A 19,580-nucleotide genomic window follows, 5' to 3' on the forward strand; every position below is an offset into this window, starting at 1 on the left:
ACATATATATATATATATATATATATATATATATATATATATATATATATATATATATATATATATACATATATATATATATATATATATATATATATTGTTGCAGTTGAGGAAATTCGCAAACCACCATTCAGGTCCCGTAGGTGAGATATCTCTGCAAGTACATGTGTAGTTAGCCCCAAACCCGTTGTTTAGAGGGAATAAATGTGATTCATTCGGGCTGCGACCCTTTAAGATAGCCGTTTTTCTGTTCTGTCTTTATTTTGAACCAACCACGTCTCAACCGCCATCACACGACAACCACCAACCGCAACGCCGCTTCACAACAACAACAACGCCAACAGCCACGACCTTTACCTTCACAACTCGCTCCCGCAAACATCGCATCACCGCCATTCCAAACATCGCCATGGCCATGGACCAGCACTTTAAGCCCTCCACCACCTTCGCATCTCCTTCTGCGGCGATTCCCGCGCCGCTTGTGGGCACCGAGCGTCAGGCTGTCCTGGCCTCTTGCGGGACGCGCGCCGAGCCGCGGGTGCAAAGTGCGGCCTTTCCGAGGAGAAGTCGGATCAGGAATGATACACGCCCACTTCTGATCCGTCCAATCAGCAAGCGCGGGGCGGTTTGGCCCCGCCTCCAGACGCGTCGGAGTGGAATCGATATATGCAAATTCGAGGATCAGGGGAGACTCACGCCCCTTTTTCTCCGTCCAATGGGCGAGCATGGCTCCACCCCCGAGCTCGTTCTGATCCATAAATTTGCATATGGGTTCTCCTGCCGGACTATAAAGCGCCGAGCACGGGGCGAATTTAGAGTTCGAGGCAGTCAGTTTTGAGAAGAGTCAAGGCGAGTTTGAGAAGAGTCAAGTCGGGTCTGGAGAGGAGAAGTCTGTCAGAGCTCGCAGTCTGTCGGGGTTCGGAGTCTGTCGGGGAGCTGCAGAGAGAGGAAACCTGGAGTGCGGTCGAGGTGATTTGCTGCAGTCGGCTGAGGAGAATTGGGGAGGAGACCGAAGGGTTCGGGTCCGAGGCAAGGAAGACGGCGGTCGGCGACGAGCTCGCAGTGGAGTCGCTCGTCGCGGGACCCAAGCAAGCCAGCTATCCTCTTTCCCCAGAGCATCAACAATTCCCCCCTTTCCCCCCCCCCCACGCTGAGATAGTGCGAAAAGGGGGCCCCGTTCCCACCCTACTCCAAGCAGTGCCAACGAAACCCGTGAAGGAGCACGGAGTCGGGGCGCCGCCACATTTGGGGCTCATCACAAGACACGGGTCAGATCCATCCGGTCTCACGGCCCACAGGCCCCGTCTGTCCCCTTGTCTTTGAGGGTGGCCCTTTTCTTTTGCTTTTGAGTAAATGTGTTGTCGGCGCCGTCTGTAAAGTAAAACTGTGTAAGTGTTGCCGTGTGCACGCGTAGTCGGTAGTAGATCTGCATTGTTGTGTTTCTTTTGTTACATCTGCTTTTGGTGCATAATTGTTGTAATTGTATATGTGTGCTCTCCGTGTGCCGCGGAATAAATGTGCATTATGTTGAACTGTTTTTCCCGTTTCGCTTCGTCTTTTCTTGAATTGATTCTCCAACTTGCTTCACGTAAAGGGTTGGTAGTGGGTTTAATACGCCCGATAATTAATCGGAACCGTCGAGGTCGACGATAACACCGCTCGGTTATCCCGATAGTACGGAACGGGTCGCTTAAGTGGCCCGTGTCCGGAGTCGACCTGCGGCGAGGTGCGATCGCCCGGTCTTCCCTCCGTGTGGGTACTTAGGTAGGTCGAATTTGGCGAACAACCCTATCCCACACGGGGGGCCGATTGGCACGATCGTGGTGAGGCCGAAAGGCCCACCCGTGACTAGCTCCCGGCGTTAGTCCGAGAGGGTCATGACAGAATTGTCCGTCCGGTGGGCGACGTGCCGCGATTCGAGTTACGTGGCCGTTCGCACGCCGGCGGGCGCGAATTCGCAACAATATATATATATATATATATATACATATATATATATATATACATATATATATATATATATATATACATACATACATATAGATACCAGCAGGGATACCCGTGCTCCGCACAGGAATCCCGTGGATGACAGCGGGTCTGAAGGAGTATATGTCACAGTTAATTGTAAAATTGTCGAGGCTGCCACCATTATTATTTTTTTTCATCACTACTATAATATTGTTGCGGTTGACGAAATTCGCAAACCACCATTCAGGTCCCTTAGGTGAGATATCTCTGTAAGTATATGTGTAGTTAGGCCCAAACCCGTTGTTTAGAGGGAATAAATGTCATTCATTCGGGCTGCGACCCCTCTAGATAGCCGTTTTTCTTTTACTATCTTTATTTTGGACCAGCCACCATTACTACCATTACTACCACCACCAACCACGTCTCAACAGCCATCACACAACAACCACCAACCGCAACGCCGCTTCACAACAACAGCCACGACCTTTACCGTCACAACTCGCCCTCGCAACCATCGCATCACCGTCATTCCTGCGCCGCTTGTGGGCACCGATACTGGACTCGTGCAGGGCGCGCACCGAGCAGCGGGTGCAGAAACACCAGCCTTTCCGAAGAAATCGGATCAAAAACGACTCACGCCCACTTCTGTTCCGTCCTATCAGCGAGCATGGGGCGATTTGGCCCCGCCTCCAGGTGCGTCGGAGTAATATCGCTATATGCAGATTCGTGGATCAAAAAGCATTCACGCCCACTTTTCTTCTGTCCAATGGGGAGCCAGCCAGAGGTAAAGGGTCGAAGGTGAAGGAGCGAAGCCACGGGGGCTATAAAGGGCCGCGTTCGCTCGCCAAAAAGGCAGTTGAGTTGGAAGGAATCAGTCAAGGGAAGTTGAGTTGGGAAGTCAGTGAAGAGAAGAGTCGGAGAAAGCAGTTGGACGGAGCTGTGGAGAGTTGGAGAGGTGGCGGCGGCGAAGGCAGTCGAGGGGGCGCTCGTGTCAGAGTCGGGGAGCTGCGGAGAGGAGAGGCCGGTAACGCGACCGAGGTCGTGGTTCGAGACGCTCGTCGCGGGACCCGAGCCAGCGAGATATCCTCATCCCCCCCGAGCATCAACAACCCCCTCCTGTTTCCCCCCGCGCTGAGATAGTGCGAGAAGGGGGCCCCGTTCCCACCCCATACCAGGCAGTCCCAGCGAGGCCCGCGGAGTCGGGGCGCCACCGCCATTTTGCGGCTCATCACCAGACGGGTAGGCTCGACGCGGTCTCGGCCCCAGGCCCGTCTGCCCCCCTCATCGTGGAGGGTGGTACCTTTTTCCTTTGCTTTGAGTATATGTGTTGTCGGCGCCGTCTGTGAAGTAAAACTGTATAAGTGTTGCCGTGTGCTCGGTAGTCGGTGGTAGATCTGCATTGTGTTTTGCTTTTACATTTGCTTTTTGTGCATTATTGTGTGTTTCTTCTTCTTTTACATTTGCTTTTGGTGTATAATTGTATATGTGTGCTATCCGTGTGCCATCGCGAAATAAATGTGTTCTATGTTGAACTGTTTCTCCCGTTTCGCTTCGTCTTTTCTCCAATTGAATCTCCATCTTACTTCACGTAAAGGGTTGGTCGTGGGCTAAAACGCCCGATAATTAATCGAACTGTCCAGGTTGACGATAACACCGCTCGGTTATCCCGATAGTACGGAACGGGTCGCTTAAAGTGGCCCGTGTCCGAAGTCGACCTGCGGCGAGGTGCGATCGCCTGGTCTACCCTCCGTGTGGGTACTTAGGTAGGTCGAATTTGGCGAGCAACCCTATCCCACGCGGGGGGCCGATTGGCACGATCGTGGTGAGGCCGAAAGGCCCACCCGTGACTAGTTCCCGGCGTTAGTCCGAGAGGGTCACGACGGGATTGTCCGTCCGGTGGGCGACGTGCCGCGATTCGAGTTACGTGGCCGTTCGCACGCCGGCGGGCACGAATCCGCAACAATATTATATTTTCCCCGCCATGTTTTATATGCAGAAGACTCGAGTTCAAAAAGGTTAAGATTTATTGCCGCATCAGATGAAAAACGATTATGCCTCAACAATGTGAGGCTGGTTTTATGTCATCATTTGCGACTTCATTTATACGTCGGGCATAACCCAGCCTGGTCCGCGGGAATGAGCAAAACCAACCTTTTGCCACAAACAAAACTAGTCACTCTATTTTAGCACGATCTCCTGATAGAGGTACTGGTCCTATTGCTGAGGTAAATGCTTGATAATGTTGAGGAATGGATGCGAAATGGATGAGGAATTGGCGAGGATTTGATGAGGAAACCTGCTTGATGATGAGGAATCGCTCGGGAAAAAATATCTCCGCTTCAACGAAAGTGTATATGAGAAGACCTCTATTGATGTGAGGTAGCTAAATAAGAACAGAGTTCAATTTGTTCGACCACTTTATTAGCGTGAAACAACAATAATCAAACAAGTATTGAACAGGTTGAAACGCCCACAACATCCCTGGCTCCGGCTCAGGCTGCGCATGCGCACTGGCACAGGGGACCGTCGATATGTAGAAGTACCGTAAAGTACAATGCTCTCTATCTCCCTCCGAGTCTTTATTATGTTAATAGATAAAGGCTGAGAAAATATTAAGTTTAATGAATGAACAAAAGTTTATATCGCCCATCGTGTGACTATTCCATGGAGTAGTCCTTATGCCAGGCAGGCACGCTGGTCGCTCTGGTGGATCGGCATTGACCTATTGCTGGTGCTGGTGGTGTCACATCGGGCCCCAGTGGGGATGGGGCTCTCGGGGTTTCAGGGGCCGATGGTGGCGTCTGAAGGATCGCGCGCCTCGGTGTGCTTCGTCCTGGTGCTGCTGGCGTGTCTGAAACGGGTGTCGTCTTGCACCGGGGTGTGCATACTGAGGGCCCCGTTGGCGTCGCAGATGTCACGGGTTCGCTGTCGAGGTCAGGCTGTTGCGGTGTTACAACGGGTGCAGGTACAGTGATGCGGGTTGCTAGATCATCATAGATAGTCATTGATAGTCATAGATAGGCAGCTGGTCATTGCGAACTGGGCTAAACTTACGCAGGAAATTCCTGTTCCGAAGTGTGACTCTGCCCGAGCCGTCGATCTTGATCACGTATTGGTCGTGTTGGCATACCTCCACGATACTGCCTGTCTTGTCCCATTTTTTGGGTGGAATCCTGTCTGGTTCTGTACGCGGACTAGGTCCCTACAGCAAGTGGCGGAAGGCGTTTGCTGTGTTCTGCCCAGGTGTCGGCTGTGCAGATATGACGTTTGCGGAGGGCCTCCCCCCTCGCTTTCAGGGTCTCATGCCAAGTGACGTGCGGTCTGTACTTCCCGGGGATAATTGGGATGAAATCGCGTATCGGGCGGCCGAAGACACACATTGCCGGGGAGATCTTCGTGTCAGGGTCAGGCGTGTTACGATATTGTAGTATCGCTCTCTGCACAGCGTCAGTGTCAAGTTCTCCCTGCGGGCTGGTGTTGTCCGTGATAAGTCGTTTCATTGTCTTAACTCCAATCTCCGCGCGACAGTTGCTGTGAGGGAAGGCCACCGATGACAAGCGGTGGTGTACGCCCCATGTGTGCAGGAATGACCTGGTCTCGGTGGAGGTGAATTCCGGTCCCCCATCCGACGCGAGCTCTTTTGGTGTCCCGTACGTCACGAAGACGCGACGTAAGTGGTTTATGAGTCCGGCGGCGCCACCCGTCGACTTTGAGATGATCGGCCAGTTCGAGTATCTGTCCACAGTCACAAAGTAGTGTGCACCCCTGTGTAGAAAGAAGTCCGAGCACACTGCCTGAAAGGGGTAAACGACCGGGATAGGTGGAGTTCGTGGCGCTCCAGGCTGTGATGGTACCATCCGGTGGCAGTGTTCGCAGTTTTTCCGAGTGGCGCTGATGTCGGCCGACATGCCTGGCCAGAATACAGAGGATTCTGCGCGGGCGGTCATCATTGATACGCCCTGGTGGGCAGCGTGTAGGGCGCTCAGCACATCGCCGCGGAGTGAGGGTGGTATGACTACTCGGTCCTTGTATAGGATCACTCCATCTGTCGATGTAATGTTCTCGCGGTACTGGTGATAGTCGCGAATTGTCTCTGGCATCTCGATTTTTGAGTCGGGGATGCCGTTCATTGTCATTCCCTCCAATATGTGCATATCGCCATCGCTGCTGGTGGCTTCCCTGACGCGATCCCATGTTACTGATCGCAATGATTCGAGGCCCGCGGCGCACCATGCCAGGTTGTCCTCCTCGACGTCGTCCTCATACTCCGGCTCAGTTTGGCATGGGAGAGACAGGACGTCGGTGTGCGTGCTTGGTTGGAGGTGGGTCGCTATGGTGGCATTGTCATCTGGAAGGTTCATGAGTGGAGGTCGCGTGGTGCCGACCGGCCTGCGCGACATGGCATCTGCCGCCTTGTTCTTCATGCCCGGGTATGATGCGGAAGCGATAACGCAGGGTCTTCTCCTTGAGGTTCCTGAGGCGGGGGTTGGGTATGTCGTCAAGTGCTCTGTCAGAAAGGAGTATCAGCAGTGGTTTGTGGTCTACCGCAACGATCAGGTTCTCACAGCCCAGTACGAAGTAGCGCGCCTTGTCCAAGGCGTCCGCGACTGTGAGAGCCTCGCCCTCTATGGGCGCGTATCTGGATTCTGCCGCGTGTGTAAATCTGCTGCCGACCAGGGTTATTTTCCATCCATCAGTGCAGCAGAATGGTCTAACTGGCACGCATCGGCAGTGCTTTTGAAGCAACCAGAATCCGATTCCCTCCTTCGACCAGTCCGTGGCGATGCATGTTGGCTTAGTTTTGTCAAATATGCGGACACCGTGTTCGATTTCTTGTACGATCACGTCTTTCGACTCGCGGAATATGTCCTCTAACTCCATGGACCACTGGAAGCGTTCTCCACTTTTCAGGAGCTTCCGGAATGGCTGCATTCGTTCGGCCATACGAAAGGCGTATGCCACCTGGTTGACAAGCCCGAACCACAATCTGACGTCGGTGATGTTACGCGGTTGTGGGAAATCGTGGATTGCTTCCAGGTAGCGGCTGCACGGTCGCACGTCGGTCATGGTGATGGTGAAGCCCGCGAAGTCCACCGTGGGTGCGCTGAAGACAAACTTCTCCGGGTTGAGGATGATTTCATTCCGGCCGCATATATCCAGCCATTGGACCGCCTGGAAGTAGCTCCCCTCAATCGTGTCTGACCATAGTAGTGTGTCATCTACGCACTTGCTCTTGTTACCAATGTCCGCGACGATCTCATCGTATCGTCGTGAGTAACCGGCCCCGATGCCATATACCCTTGTGGGGCAGATAGGTACCGGTAGCGCCCCCATGAAGTGATGAAGGTCGTCTTGTGGCGGTCGTCCTCGTGTTGGCGGACGCTATGGTAACTGTTCCATGCGTCGAATACTGTCTTGCGCTTCCCCTTAGGTACGCGTGTCGCCTGGTGGAACGGGGATTGGGTGTGGTGGGTCTCGTGGAACGCATGCTTGTTCAAGGCCTGAAAGTCGACGGTGCGTCGCGGCTTGCCATTCTTTTTCGCGCAAATTACCATGCGGTGACACCATGTCACCGGCGTGCCGACGGGTACTTCCTCCAACACGCCGAGCCGAACGTCCTGGTCGAGGCCTGCTTTTACCTCATCTTGCCAATGTATGGGCACGGAGATGGGAGTGTGATGGGCAACCGGTGTCGCGTTCTCACTGAGCATAAGACGTAGTGGGGGGCCGGTCACTCTCGGTAGTGGCTGGTGTGGGCACGTGTTGAATGTGCTCTGAGCATACATCCAGAGTAAATGTGACTGTAGTGCCTCTCTGTTGGCCTCGGTCGCTGGCAAGGGGAGTGTGGTCGGCTTGGTCGGCGGCTCCGCGCGTCGCGGGCAGTCGCACAATTCCGAGGTCGTCAGATTCACCTCTCCGAGTGTCGGGAATCTGTCCGAGATCATTCCCAGGTCCATGCAGGCCGCGCGGGAGAGGAATATGCGGTCTGAAGAGTCCGTCACGTACGCGATTTGGCAAGTCTCCAATCTCCGAGCGTCATCACTGTTACCGGCGAATCTGACTACCACGGCTCCGAGGATACGAATTCCTTTGTTGTTTGCGGCCTTCATGGTCATGGATACAGGTATGAGGTCCTCGGTACTCAGGCCCATTTGTTGGACGACTTTAATGCCGATCAGGCAGCTCTGGCACCCCGTGTCTGCCATAGCGGGTAGGGTTACCGCGCGGGTGTGTTTCAGGAAGTTAAAACCCAGCGCTTTGTAATCCTCGCGCTTGTTGGTGAGAGTGAGGTTGACGTATGGCTGCGGGTCGGATATGCGTTTCATCCACTTATCACACATATCATCGTACAGGTGGTGAGCGAGGGGAAGCGCGTGCATTTCATCCTCTGTGCTGGCCATGGTGACCGTGCATAGCTCGACGAAGGCTGTCGTCTGCTCGTCGTACATCCCGTCGGTCTCCTTAGATGGGGGTCTTGCCGATCGGCCGCCCAGGCACGCCTTGTCGAGGTGATTCTGGCGGTCACACTTCCGGCACTTTTTACCGTATCCGGGGCACTCGGCGCGTCTGGCGCGCCATTGAGGCGTTTTGCTGTGGTCCACCTCGCCGCAGTAGATGCATACTCCTTCGGGCTTGGCCTTCCGTTTTTCCGGCCTGGCTCCGACTCTGGCGCGGACGTCCTGTTGCTTTCCCCGCCGATACGAACTACTGATCGCGTCCGTGCTCTGAGTGTCAAACAGGCGCGATGCCGAGCGTTTTCCAGACTCTTTGGCCTCGATATACTCTATCATGTCCTTTAATGGCATGTCCTGGTTCTTCTCACCGAGTAGGTCAAGTTGTATTGCTTGGTCCGCGATGCCACGGGCAACCACGTTGCGCAATATCTCTTCCGTGAAGTCGTTGACCTGATCGCACCCCGTCTTGGTGCACTCCATTTCATACTTGCACGTGTCCGCCTGCCCCTTGATGCGGGCGTGGAACGACCGGCCGGGCTCCTCGTGTCCCTGCCGCATGTTAGACAGGGCCACTCGAGCTACCATCGTGTTCTCCGTCCGGACGGCGAGCGCCTTCATGGCGGCGAGGACGTCTTCTTCATCGCTGCCCACGAGGCTCCTACCCGCCGCGCGAGTGAGGTCCTTTCTCAGCTCCTCCTCACAGCACTCCAGAAGCTGCGCGACTATGTCGGGTCCGACAAGCTTAGTACCTGTTTTGTATTCGCCCCAGCGGGTTATGAAGTACGACCAGGCCTCGCCCGTTCCGGCCAGTGCTATGGAGGGACGCTTGAGTTTCTCCATCGTGGCATTCGAGCTCGCCGCCCTGGGGGCGGCGACGTGCACAGTGGCGTGTATACTCAGCATGGCCGCCACCACTGCCGCCTCTGCGTGTGTAGCCATATAGTCACAACCCTCGATCGGGCACTCTGCTTCCACCGACGCCATAGGAACAGTTATTCTGGAGTAAACGTTCTATGTTCGGTGATGCACACGTGTGTACAGTGTCCTGGGGGCGAAGATTGGGTCGAGTACCCGAGAAATCCAAACTCACTGTCGACGTTCTCGTGGTCCGTTTTCACCCAGTCGTGTCCTCCTCAGCACCGACGATCTTTACTCGACTGCATCAAGTTGTTTGATTATAAATAAGAACAGAGTTCAATTTGTTCGACCACTTTATTTGTGTGAAACGACAATAATCAAACTTGTAGCCGTTTTTCTGTTCTATCTTTATTTTGAACCAACCACGTCTCAACCGCCATCACACAACAACCACCGACCGCAACGCCGCTTCACAACAACAACAACAACAACGCCAACAGCCACGACCTTTACCTTCACAACTCGCTCCCGCAAACATCGCATCACCGCCATTCCAAACGTCGCCATGGCCATGGACCACCACTTTAAACCCTCCACCACCTTCGCCTCTCCTTCTGTGGCCATTCCCGCACCGCTTGTGGGCACCGAGCGTCAGGCTGTCCTGGCCTCGTGTGGGACGCGCGCCGAGCCGCGGGTGCAAATAGCGGCCTTTCCGAGGAGAAGTCGGATCAGGAATGATACACGCCCACTTCTGATCCGTCCAATCAGCAAGTGCAGGGCGGTTTGGCCCCGCCTCCAGGCGCGTCGGAGTGGAATCGATATATGCAAATTCGAGGATCAGGGGAGATTCAGGCCCCTTTTTCTCCGTCCAATGGGCGAGCGTGGCTCCACCCCCGAGCTCGTTCTGATCCAGAAATTTGCATATGGGTTCTCCTACACCACTATAAAGCGCCGAGCGCGGGGCGAATTCAGTGAGTTTTTCGGTCGAGTGAGTTGGAGGCAGTTTGAGTTGGAGAAGGGTTGGAGGCAGTCCGGCATATATATATATATATATATATATATATATATATATATATATATATATATATATATATATATATATATATATATATATATATATATATATATATATATATATATATATATCTGTCCGTCCTACCCTGTAACTGAGAAATGCTACTTGGAGAGAAAAAAGAAAGAAACTAAAACTTGCTTCAAATTAATCCAAACCTACAGGAAAATGATAATTTTTTCAATCAGCCCAAAAATTGAATCCAGGCAGTGTATAAGCAAAAGCACGCTGCCTTGATTGCTCCCGAATTTATCTTTTTTCTTTGCTGTTCAGGAATATCTAACCTCCTATTTTTTGTTCCCTTGTTTTCCTGTGTTTTTTATCCCGCGGTATTTTTCCCACAGGTTTCTGCTGGCTCGTCATTCAATTCCATCCCTTTCTTTCAAAATGTGGGTTTTGCACACAGTAATGTATTTTATCACACAGTGAAACATTTGTATCGTAATTTTAAATTACAATAATAATCTATCTATAATTCCAGCAATCTGTGTGTGTGTCTGTCTGTTTGGCTCTTTGTCTGCGACCACCGTTTCTCGACGACCACCAGTCCGATCTGATTGAAACTTGCCAGGAATATTGCCGGGGCCCCGCAGATGTGCCTTTTCGAGGTTTGATGTCAATCGGACGAGCAGTTCCCAAGTTACGGCCATTTATCTGTCGACCAATGACAAGACACGGTGCTATGAAGTCACGAATAACGTCACAATTAATATTTATTTATTTATTTATTTATTTATTATTATTATTATTATTTTGCACGAATGATGGTCCGATCTGATTGAAACTTGCCAGGAATATTGCTGGGGTCCGGCGGATGTGCCTTTTCGAGGTTTGATATTAATCGGACGAGCGGTTCCCAAGTTACGGCCATTTATCTGTCGACCAATATCTGCGGGAGAGGGGGAGATGAGAGTGGGGGCGAGAGAGGAGGGGGGAGAGAGAGGGTGGCGAGCGAGGAGGGTTGAGAGTGGGGGGGGCGAGAGAGGGCTGCACATACTGGCACTCATCTACGGGCACGCACCTACGGGCACGCACCTACGGGCACGCACCTACGGGCACGCACCTACGGGCCCGTACTAGTAATCATAAATGAGGCAAACATTTGGTGTAATCATTTATTGTCATGCTTTCCTGTTTGCACATTAAAATGGGAAACATTGAATGGACTGTCATCGTTATTTTCACCATTATCATCACAACTTTTTAAAGCCTGTTATCTCACCAGAGTTGTGATAGAATTTGATCAAGATCTGTGGAATTTCAAGTGTAATTTTTATTACAAACAGCGATACATTGAGTACACTGGAAGAGTTGTGGAGGGTATAATATGGTAAAACATTCCTTTTTATTGTTGTAACTTTCCTGTTTGATTCCTCAGTCTTCACTTGACAAAACACGATGTAGAAGTTTCATCATCGTCGTCAGAATAAGAATCGTCCTCATCAAAGGCGTTTACGAAATCTATCACAACGTGGCGGTTCCTGGTGGAGTCACACTGTGCCTCGGCCTTGCTTGATTCGGTTGAAACATCCGAGGAAGATGGTGCAATGGTGAAAACACAGGACGATTCAACGCTTGTGGTGTTCTGCGTCGATCCATCCGTGTTTACCTGAGGGCTCATGCTTGAATGCTCATCTGAGAGCTCGTATACACCGAGCACCTGAATACAGCAAGTGGGTGATGGTGGTGTTGGTACTGCGCTCGTTTTCTGTGGACTCTCATTCAAAAGTTTATCTGTGAGTCCATGAGCATCTGCTTCAAGAACAGAGCATGCTTGTGGTTCAGGTGGTACTTCATTTCTGTGCTGAGGGTTTTCTGAAGTCTCCATTTTCTGGTATTTGATGCACTGGCTCGGTTGTCTATTAATGATCTTGCTTGGTTTTCTTGTGTTGTGCTTCCTGCCTTTGCTGGCCCTGCAAAGCACCAACAGATTTAGATATTGTCAACCTTCATTCTACATGTACAACATCATGGATCAAGCAATGGAACAATTTACTGCCTTGTGTTGTGCACAACTGTTCAAAGATGGCCAGGTATTCATTACATATGTAAATGTCCTCCCACCCGGAAAACACCGAGGAAGACCCGAAGAAGGCGGGTAATTTACTTTGCAAATATGAGAAAATTTTGGGTATGAATGTTAACATTCGATAAGGTGAGACTGGTACGGCCTTGTTCATCTTCAATAGTTTCCTCTGATTTATTGGATGAGATCATTGGAAGATGAATAAGTTAAGGCCAGCCTCTGAGATTACCTTCAAGGGAAATTAAGGTCCAGGGAAGATGGCTGTATCCCATTTGTTAGGGAGGTGGGAACGACGATGGTGGCGTGGTCGGTGATAATTTTAAGGCTTCAACCACCGTGAGAAAACACGAAGATTTTGGAACTCCATTGCATACATTCAGAGTTTGAGGTTGGGGTTAAGTTGTCAGTTGCTGTGTTGATGGAGTGTCAGCACCGTCCAAAATCAATGGAGCGTTTAGATAAGTTGTATTATGAGGTCCTCCAATTTTTGGAACCAGTGAGGTCCAGGTAAGATGTGCTGGGATTGGAAAAGCATATACACTGGGAGCGGTTATTTTCTCTTCATGGAAGACTCGTGTCGGAAGGGCAGAGCCCTTGTGGTGGGCTGGCCGATGATGTGCTGAGAGTACGCAAGTTTGTGAAGGAATAAATTGAGTTGTCCAAATCTGTGATAAACGGGGTGTTAGATCCGAAGCAACGGGATGTAGCCTTTTAATTGGACAGGATTTGAAGGCCACAAGGTATATCGATGTGATAGGAAGGAGAGAATAGGAGAAGTGGAGGAGGCCAATGGGCCGACCACGTTCCTCGTGGGTGCAGCGTATCAAGGAGATGGGGAGAGGCCAGGCATTTGCCTGGGCGATGGCCAGACCGTGGCCCCTGGAGTACCGGTGGAAAGTGGATGCAGCAACGCGCTGCTCCGGCGCATTCTCCCATACCTGACGTGACCTGACCATGTGTCGTTCTATTTAATGTGCCGTTCGATTTAATGCAACGTTCTACCATACGTGTCGTTGTACCATATGTGCCGTTCTAGTTAATTCATGGAACAGTACCCCTGGAAAGGTAGTGAGTGGCAGCAGAAACAGGAGATAGGTTGAAATTGGAATTGGATAGGAACCGAGAAACATTGGAGATAGAGGTGTGCAGGGTTATTGGCAGGACTTGAAGGTAGCTTGAGTGGGGATGGGTGATTATGTCAATCTGTGCTGAGCGTGATGTCTGTCAGAGGGTTTCTCCAAAGGATTGTTTGTGGCCAGTGTTGTGTATTTTTTTATACCTTAAAACTGCGTTTGCACCCCCCTCCCCCCCAAAAAACATTTCCCTCCCCCTCATTTTTAACACCCTTTTGATATCCCAGAGCCTGCCACATTTTCTCATCCCAACTCTTGCCCCAATTCCCCCGATGAAGTCATTCTGACGGATTTTTTGGGTCGTCGCTAGACCTTATTATCAGTTTTTCCGTCTGTCTGTATGTTTGTATGTCATGGACAGCTGTGGAGGCCAGAGGAGTCAAACGATTTTGATGAAACTTGACAGGTAGGTTCATATCAGGATCCAGTTGCACGCTTTTGAGCACCGTTGCTATGGACGCCACTGTTGCCTAGCAACGGGACTTTGAAATTTTAGAAAAATACTAAAAAATATATTTTTTCGAAAATCAAAAATCAGCTTCCGCGCTTTTATGCGCACTATAATCAAAGTCTTTGTCAAAATTTTTTTGCCCAATCTGTCAAAAACTGTCTGCCTAGTATGCACTTATGTAGCGACCACCCATGTCGCCCACTGGCTTGTTTAATCTGGTGTTGGTGTCCTGGCGAATGGCCTCCTCCTGCGTCTACTATTCCTGGTATTCCTTGTTATCCTGTTCGGAATACAGGAACAAATTGAAAAGCGTTTGGCTTGATTCGCCTTTAAATCTCAGTCGTCTGTGGTCTTGATTAACTGGCGAGGTTCGTCTGAACTTCAACTGTACAGTGATCTCGTTGTGGTTACGGGTGGTTGTTGTCCCCGTCCTAACATGCAGCACTAACAGATGTAATGCTAAAAGTAGTTTGTGTGCTCACCTGCTAAGAGAAAGGAATGCATCTTGAAAGGTCTGAAGTCATCTTACAACTGTGTACATGCTGAGTTAATGAATGAGGATTTTAAGTGAAGTCGTCACCAAGTGCAACCAAATAAAGTCGTCAAACTTACTTCTTGAGAGATCTGAACTTCGCGAAGAGGTAAATGAAGAGAAATATGAAGAAGACAATAATAGCGCTTGAAGCTATTATCACCTCAACAGCAATCCAGGAGAATTTACTCGCTGCTGGAGTATTTCTGTTGTTTTCTTTACTGTCAGACACTACAACAGAAAAATGTTCATTATTAGTAGTGATCAATGAGAAAAACTAAAAATACAAACAACACATTATTGACTGATGTCGTGGTGTCACAGATAGAACCTTCAGAGAGTGACACACCTGTACCTTCAAAATCATTTATATTGTTCTTTACATATGATGTTTGTGGGGTCGGGATCAGGAGTTGAAATTAAACACCAAAGCACCGTATGTGTTTTACTTCGTTTTTTTCGGACTAAGTTCTTATCAAAGAGTTCAAGAACAGCTCGCACACAATAAAAACAAAATTACCTTTATATTCAAAGTACACCGCCACATGACAAATAAATAAATCATAAATCCTCCAGCACGCAGCACGTGGAGTCGGAATTGGGAAGGAGCAGTGTACAATAATTGATTTATTGATTGTGTAATTTAAATAAATAAATAAATACAATAATAGGGAGCCTGTTGTTGGCTTCGTGGTTATTGTGGTGGCTTGGGATCCTTGTGGTCCTGAGTTTGAGCCCCGCTGGCCACTGAATTAACATCAGCGGGGTTGACTCAGCCTGTCATCCTTCCGAGGTCGGCGAAATGAGCACCAGCAGACTGGTAATTATCCGTGTGTGTCGAAGGCAACTCAAGGGTTGGCGTCAGGACGGGTACCCGGCTGTCAAAACATTGCCACAAGAAAGGGTACCATGATTGGAGCCCGCAAAAAGCTGACCCCTGCTCGGGGAAAAAAGGGAGGGGGGCGGGGGAAATGGTGTGACAATGAAATAATAAAATAATAATCATAAAATTCTTATTTCATAGCATGTTACCTTAAGGTCAACTTTTTCATCTGTATCTGAAACTTTTTGAAAATTAAGTAATTTATCGAAAAATGAATAATTAATTGATTAATCAATAAATCAAAAATACCCTTTTGAGATGAATCACTTGGTCATTGTCATGTCCAAATATCAGCTTCCGAGCTCAAAAGGTGCCTGAGATAATGCCCAGATGCGAAATAAAATATAAAAGTACTGAATAAATCGATAGTAATGAAGTAATTAATCTCTTAATTAATTAATAATAATTAATTTTAAAATCGCGTTTTTTCAAAAGCAAATCTTCACTTTTGTCCCCAAATTTCAGCTTCCCAGTTCAAACGATGGCTGAGATATTGCATGGACAAATAAGCAAAGCAACAACGAAGAAAACAAACAAACGGAGTAAAAACTGAGTACTCCCTTCCGTGTCCCCCAGCGATGACATCATGCATCACCTGTATCTGGAATTGGGAAGGAGTGGTGTACAACGAGAACGGCACTCGGTGGAGCGTAGTACCTCCGCCAGGCCGGAATGTTTACGTTTTGCATCTATCCCACTGATATGCCGGATCTGCAACCGGACCAATCGTCCCCCCGTCCCACATCAAAATCTAATTTACTTGTCACTTTCCTTGTCACTTGTCACTTTCCCAACTCGTCCACCAAGTTTCGTCCGAATATGTCCACAACTTTTTGAGATATCGTGCTATGTATCGTTTTGGTCCCATCTCTCAATGGTGAAGAATCACTTAAAAAATTCCAGTATCTGGAGCTGGATCTTCACCAAAATCTACTCAATTCGTCCTTGTCAGATACCAAACTGATCCCCCAAATTTCTTCCAAATCCGTGCATAACTTTTTGAGATATTCTGCTCACAGACAGACAAATGTGAAAACGACGTCCATGAACCTTTGGTAGTGGAGGTGATGAGCATTATTTGAAAGAGAAGTCCAAATTGTGTACACAGCAATTTGGATACCGACATTGAATACAAGTGAAGTATTGAATAATAATTCAAACATTGCTCCAACTATTCCATCGAAGTTGGAACTGGAAAATTGTGCCTGCTTGTTGTATTTAATCAATGAAAATGAGAACCTATTCATGGGACACCTTGTATATCCCCCAACCCTCACCCCCCCCCACCACTCTCCTCTCCCTTCCCTGCTCCCCCTCTCTTCCTTCACAGTTCCACAAGTATCACATACTAACCTCTTGGTCAATCACTCGTTGGAAGCCTTCCATCGTCCATTTACCATGGTTACACAGTATCACCATGGTTACACAAATCAAAACAAAACATGTCCATCGATCCCACAGTTTTGTTCAGAAACGATTAATGAGGAACAAACGATGAAGTTTTTGAATGTCGAAATGTTTTTGACATTGAAAGCTGGAAATGGATGTGAACAACAACCTACACAACCACAAAATCCCTTTCATCAGTATTTGCACAAATTACCTTTTTGAAGATGGAAATCCTGCTCATTGTGAGAGTTCCCTGGATTCTCTGGAGGGTGTTTCTCCAACTCCTTCTCTCGAGCATTTTGAAGGAAGTGAAAACGTTTCAATCCCATTTCCATGTTATCCAGGAGATGTTTGAGAATTGAGACGATGTGTGTTGTTTTGGTCCGAGGTTCTCCTTGAGTGTTTGTTGCCTTTTCCAAGTGAAGGGTGTTTTTATCGTTTGGGAGAGTAACCTCGTTAACTATGGCCGAAGTCAGGTTTTCGATCGCCAGTCGGTCATGGTGATGGTGAAGCCCGCGAAGTCCACCGTGGGTGCGCTGAAGACAAACTTCTCCGGGTTGAGGATGATTCCATTCCGCCGCATATATCCAGCCATTGGACCGCCTGGAAGTAGCTGACCTCAATCGTGTCTGACCATAGTTGCATGTCATCTACGCACTTGGTCTTGTTACCAATGTCCGCGACGATCTCATCGTATCGTCGTGAGTAACCGTCCCCCGATGCCATATACCCTTGTGGGGCAGATAGGTACTGGTAGCGCCCCCATGGAGAGATGAAGGTCGTCTTGTGGCAGTCGTCCTCGTGTAGGCGGACGCTATGGTAACTGTTCCATGCGTCGAATACTGTCTTGCGCTTCCCCTTAGGTACGCGTCTCGCCTGGTGGAACGGGGATTGGGTGTGGTGGGTCTCGTGGAACGCATGCTTGTTCAAGGCCTGAAAGTCGACGGTGTGTCGCGGCTTGCCATTCTTCTTCGCGCAAATTACCATGCGGTGACACCATGTCACCGGCGTGCCGACGGGTACTTCCTCCAACACGCCGAGCCGAACGTCCTGGTCGAGGCCTGCTTTTACCTCATCTTGCCAATGTATGGGCACGGAGATGGGAGTGTGATGGGCAACCGGTGTCGCGTTCTCACTGAGCATAAGACGTAGTGGCGGGCCGGTCATTCTCGGTAGTGGCTGGTGTGGGCACGTGTTGAATGTGCTCTGAGCATACATCCTGAGTAAATGTGACTGTAGTGCCTCTCTGTTGGCCTCGGTCGCTGGCATGGGGAGTGCGGTCGGCTTGGTCGGCGGCTCCGCACGCCGCGGGCAGTCGCACAATTCCGAGGTCGTCAGATTCACCTCTCCGAGTGTCGGGAATCTGTCCGAGATCATTCCCAGGTCCATGCAGGCCGCGCGGGAGAGGAATATGCGGTCTGAAGAGTCCGTCACGTACGCGATTTGGCGAGTCTCCAATCTCCGAGCGTCATCACTGTTACCGGCGAATCTGACTACCACGGCTCCGAGGATACGAATTCCTTTGTTGTTTGCGGCCTTCATGGTCATGGATACAGGTATTTGGTCCTCAGTACTCAGGCCCATTTGTTGGACGACTTTAATGCCGATCAGGCAGCTCTGGCACTCCGTGTCTGCCATAGCGGGTAGGGTTACCACGCGGGTGTGTTTCAGGAAGTTAAAACCCAGCGCTTTGTAATCCTCGCGCGTGTTGGTGAGAGTGAGGTTGACGTATGGCTAAGGGTCGGATATGCGTTTCATCCACTTATCACACATATCATCGTACAGGTGGTGAGCGAGGGGAAGCGCGCGCATTTCGTCCTCTGTGCTGGCAATGGTGACCGTGCATAGCTCGACGAAGGATGCCGTCTGCTCGTCGTACATCCCGTCGGTCTCCTTAGATGGGGGTCTTGCCGATCGGCCGCCCAGGCACGCCTTGTCGAGGTGATTCTGGCGGTCACACTTCCGGCACTTTTTACCGTATCCGGGGCACTCGGCGCGTCTGACGCGCCATTGAGGCGTTTTGCAGTGGTCCACCTCGCCGGAGTGGATGCATACTCCTTCGGGCTTGGCCTTCCGTTTTTCCGGCCTGGCTCCGACTCTGGGGCGGACGTCCTGTTGCTTTCCCCGCCGATACGAACTACTGATCGCGTCCGTGCTCTGAGTGTCAAGCAGGCGCTGCCGAGCATTTTCCAGACTCTTTGGCCTCGATATACTCTATCATGTCCTTTAATGGCATGTCCTGGTTCTTCTCACCGAGTAGGTCAAGTTGTATTGCTTGGTCCGCGATGCCACGGGCAACCATGTTGCGCAATATCTCTTCCGTGAAGTCGTTGACCTGATCGCACCTCGCCTTGGTGCACTTCATTTCATACTTGCACGTGTCCGCCTGCCCCTTGATGCGGGCGTGGAACGACCGGAAGGGCTCCTCGTGTCCCTGCCGCATGTTAGACAGGGCCACTCGAGCTACCATCGCGTTCTCCGTCCGGACGGCGAGCGCCTTCATGGCGGCGAGGACGTCTTCTTCATCGCTGCCCACGAGGCTCCTACCCGCCGCGCGAGTGAGGTCCTTTCTCAGCTCCTCCTCACAGCACTCCAGAAGCTGCGCGACTATGTCGGGTCCGACAAGCTTAGTACCTGTTTTGTATTCGCCCCAGCGGGTTATGAAGTACGACCAGGCCTCGCCCGTTCCGGCCAGTGCTATGGAGGGACGCTTGAGTTTCTCCATCGTGGCATTCGATCTCGCCTCCCTGGGGGCGGCGACGTGCACAGTGGCGTGTATACTCAGCATGGCCGCCACCACTGCCGCCTCTGCG

The 19,580-nt window shown here is 50.4% G+C and overlaps 1 protein-coding gene across 1 annotated transcript; it reads right to left on the reverse strand.

The window, feature by feature from the left end:
- Positions 1 to 11,463: 11,463 nt before the first annotated feature.
- LOC147023214 (uncharacterized) lies at positions 11,464 to 17,207 on the reverse strand. Its single transcript, XM_085887121.1, has 3 exons — positions 16,982 to 17,207; positions 14,576 to 14,726; positions 11,464 to 12,266 (listed from the first exon to the last, which is right to left on the reverse strand). The coding sequence occupies exons 1-3, from the start codon at positions 17,100 to 17,102 to the stop codon at positions 11,735 to 11,737; spliced, it is 804 nt and encodes a 267-aa protein (XP_085743247.1). The 5' UTR covers positions 17,103 to 17,207; the 3' UTR covers positions 11,464 to 11,734.
- Positions 17,208 to 19,580: the final 2,373 nt, after the last annotated feature.

The sequence above is a fragment of the Eptatretus burgeri genome, chromosome 7 (assembly GCF_056783735.1).
Source record: "Eptatretus burgeri isolate ZD-2024b chromosome 7, Ebu_testis_v1, whole genome shotgun sequence".
NCBI lineage: Eukaryota > Metazoa > Chordata > Myxini > Myxiniformes > Myxinidae > Eptatretus > Eptatretus burgeri.

Excerpts from the sequence above, each read along its gene's own strand:
- LOC147023214 (XM_085887121.1), bottom strand. The coding sequence starts at position 17,102 with ATGGAAATGGGATTGAAACGTTTTCACTTCCTTCAAAATGCTCGAGAG. Across the intron at positions 14,727-16,981 it reads GGATTTCCATCTTCAAAAAG|TGTCTGACAGTAAAGAAAAC; the intron begins GTAATTTGTGCA and ends TTTCTGTTGTAG. Across the intron at positions 12,267-14,575 it reads AAGTTCAGATCTCTCAAGAA|GGCCAGCAAAGGCAGGAAGC; the intron begins GTAAGTTTGACG and ends GGTGCTTTGCAG.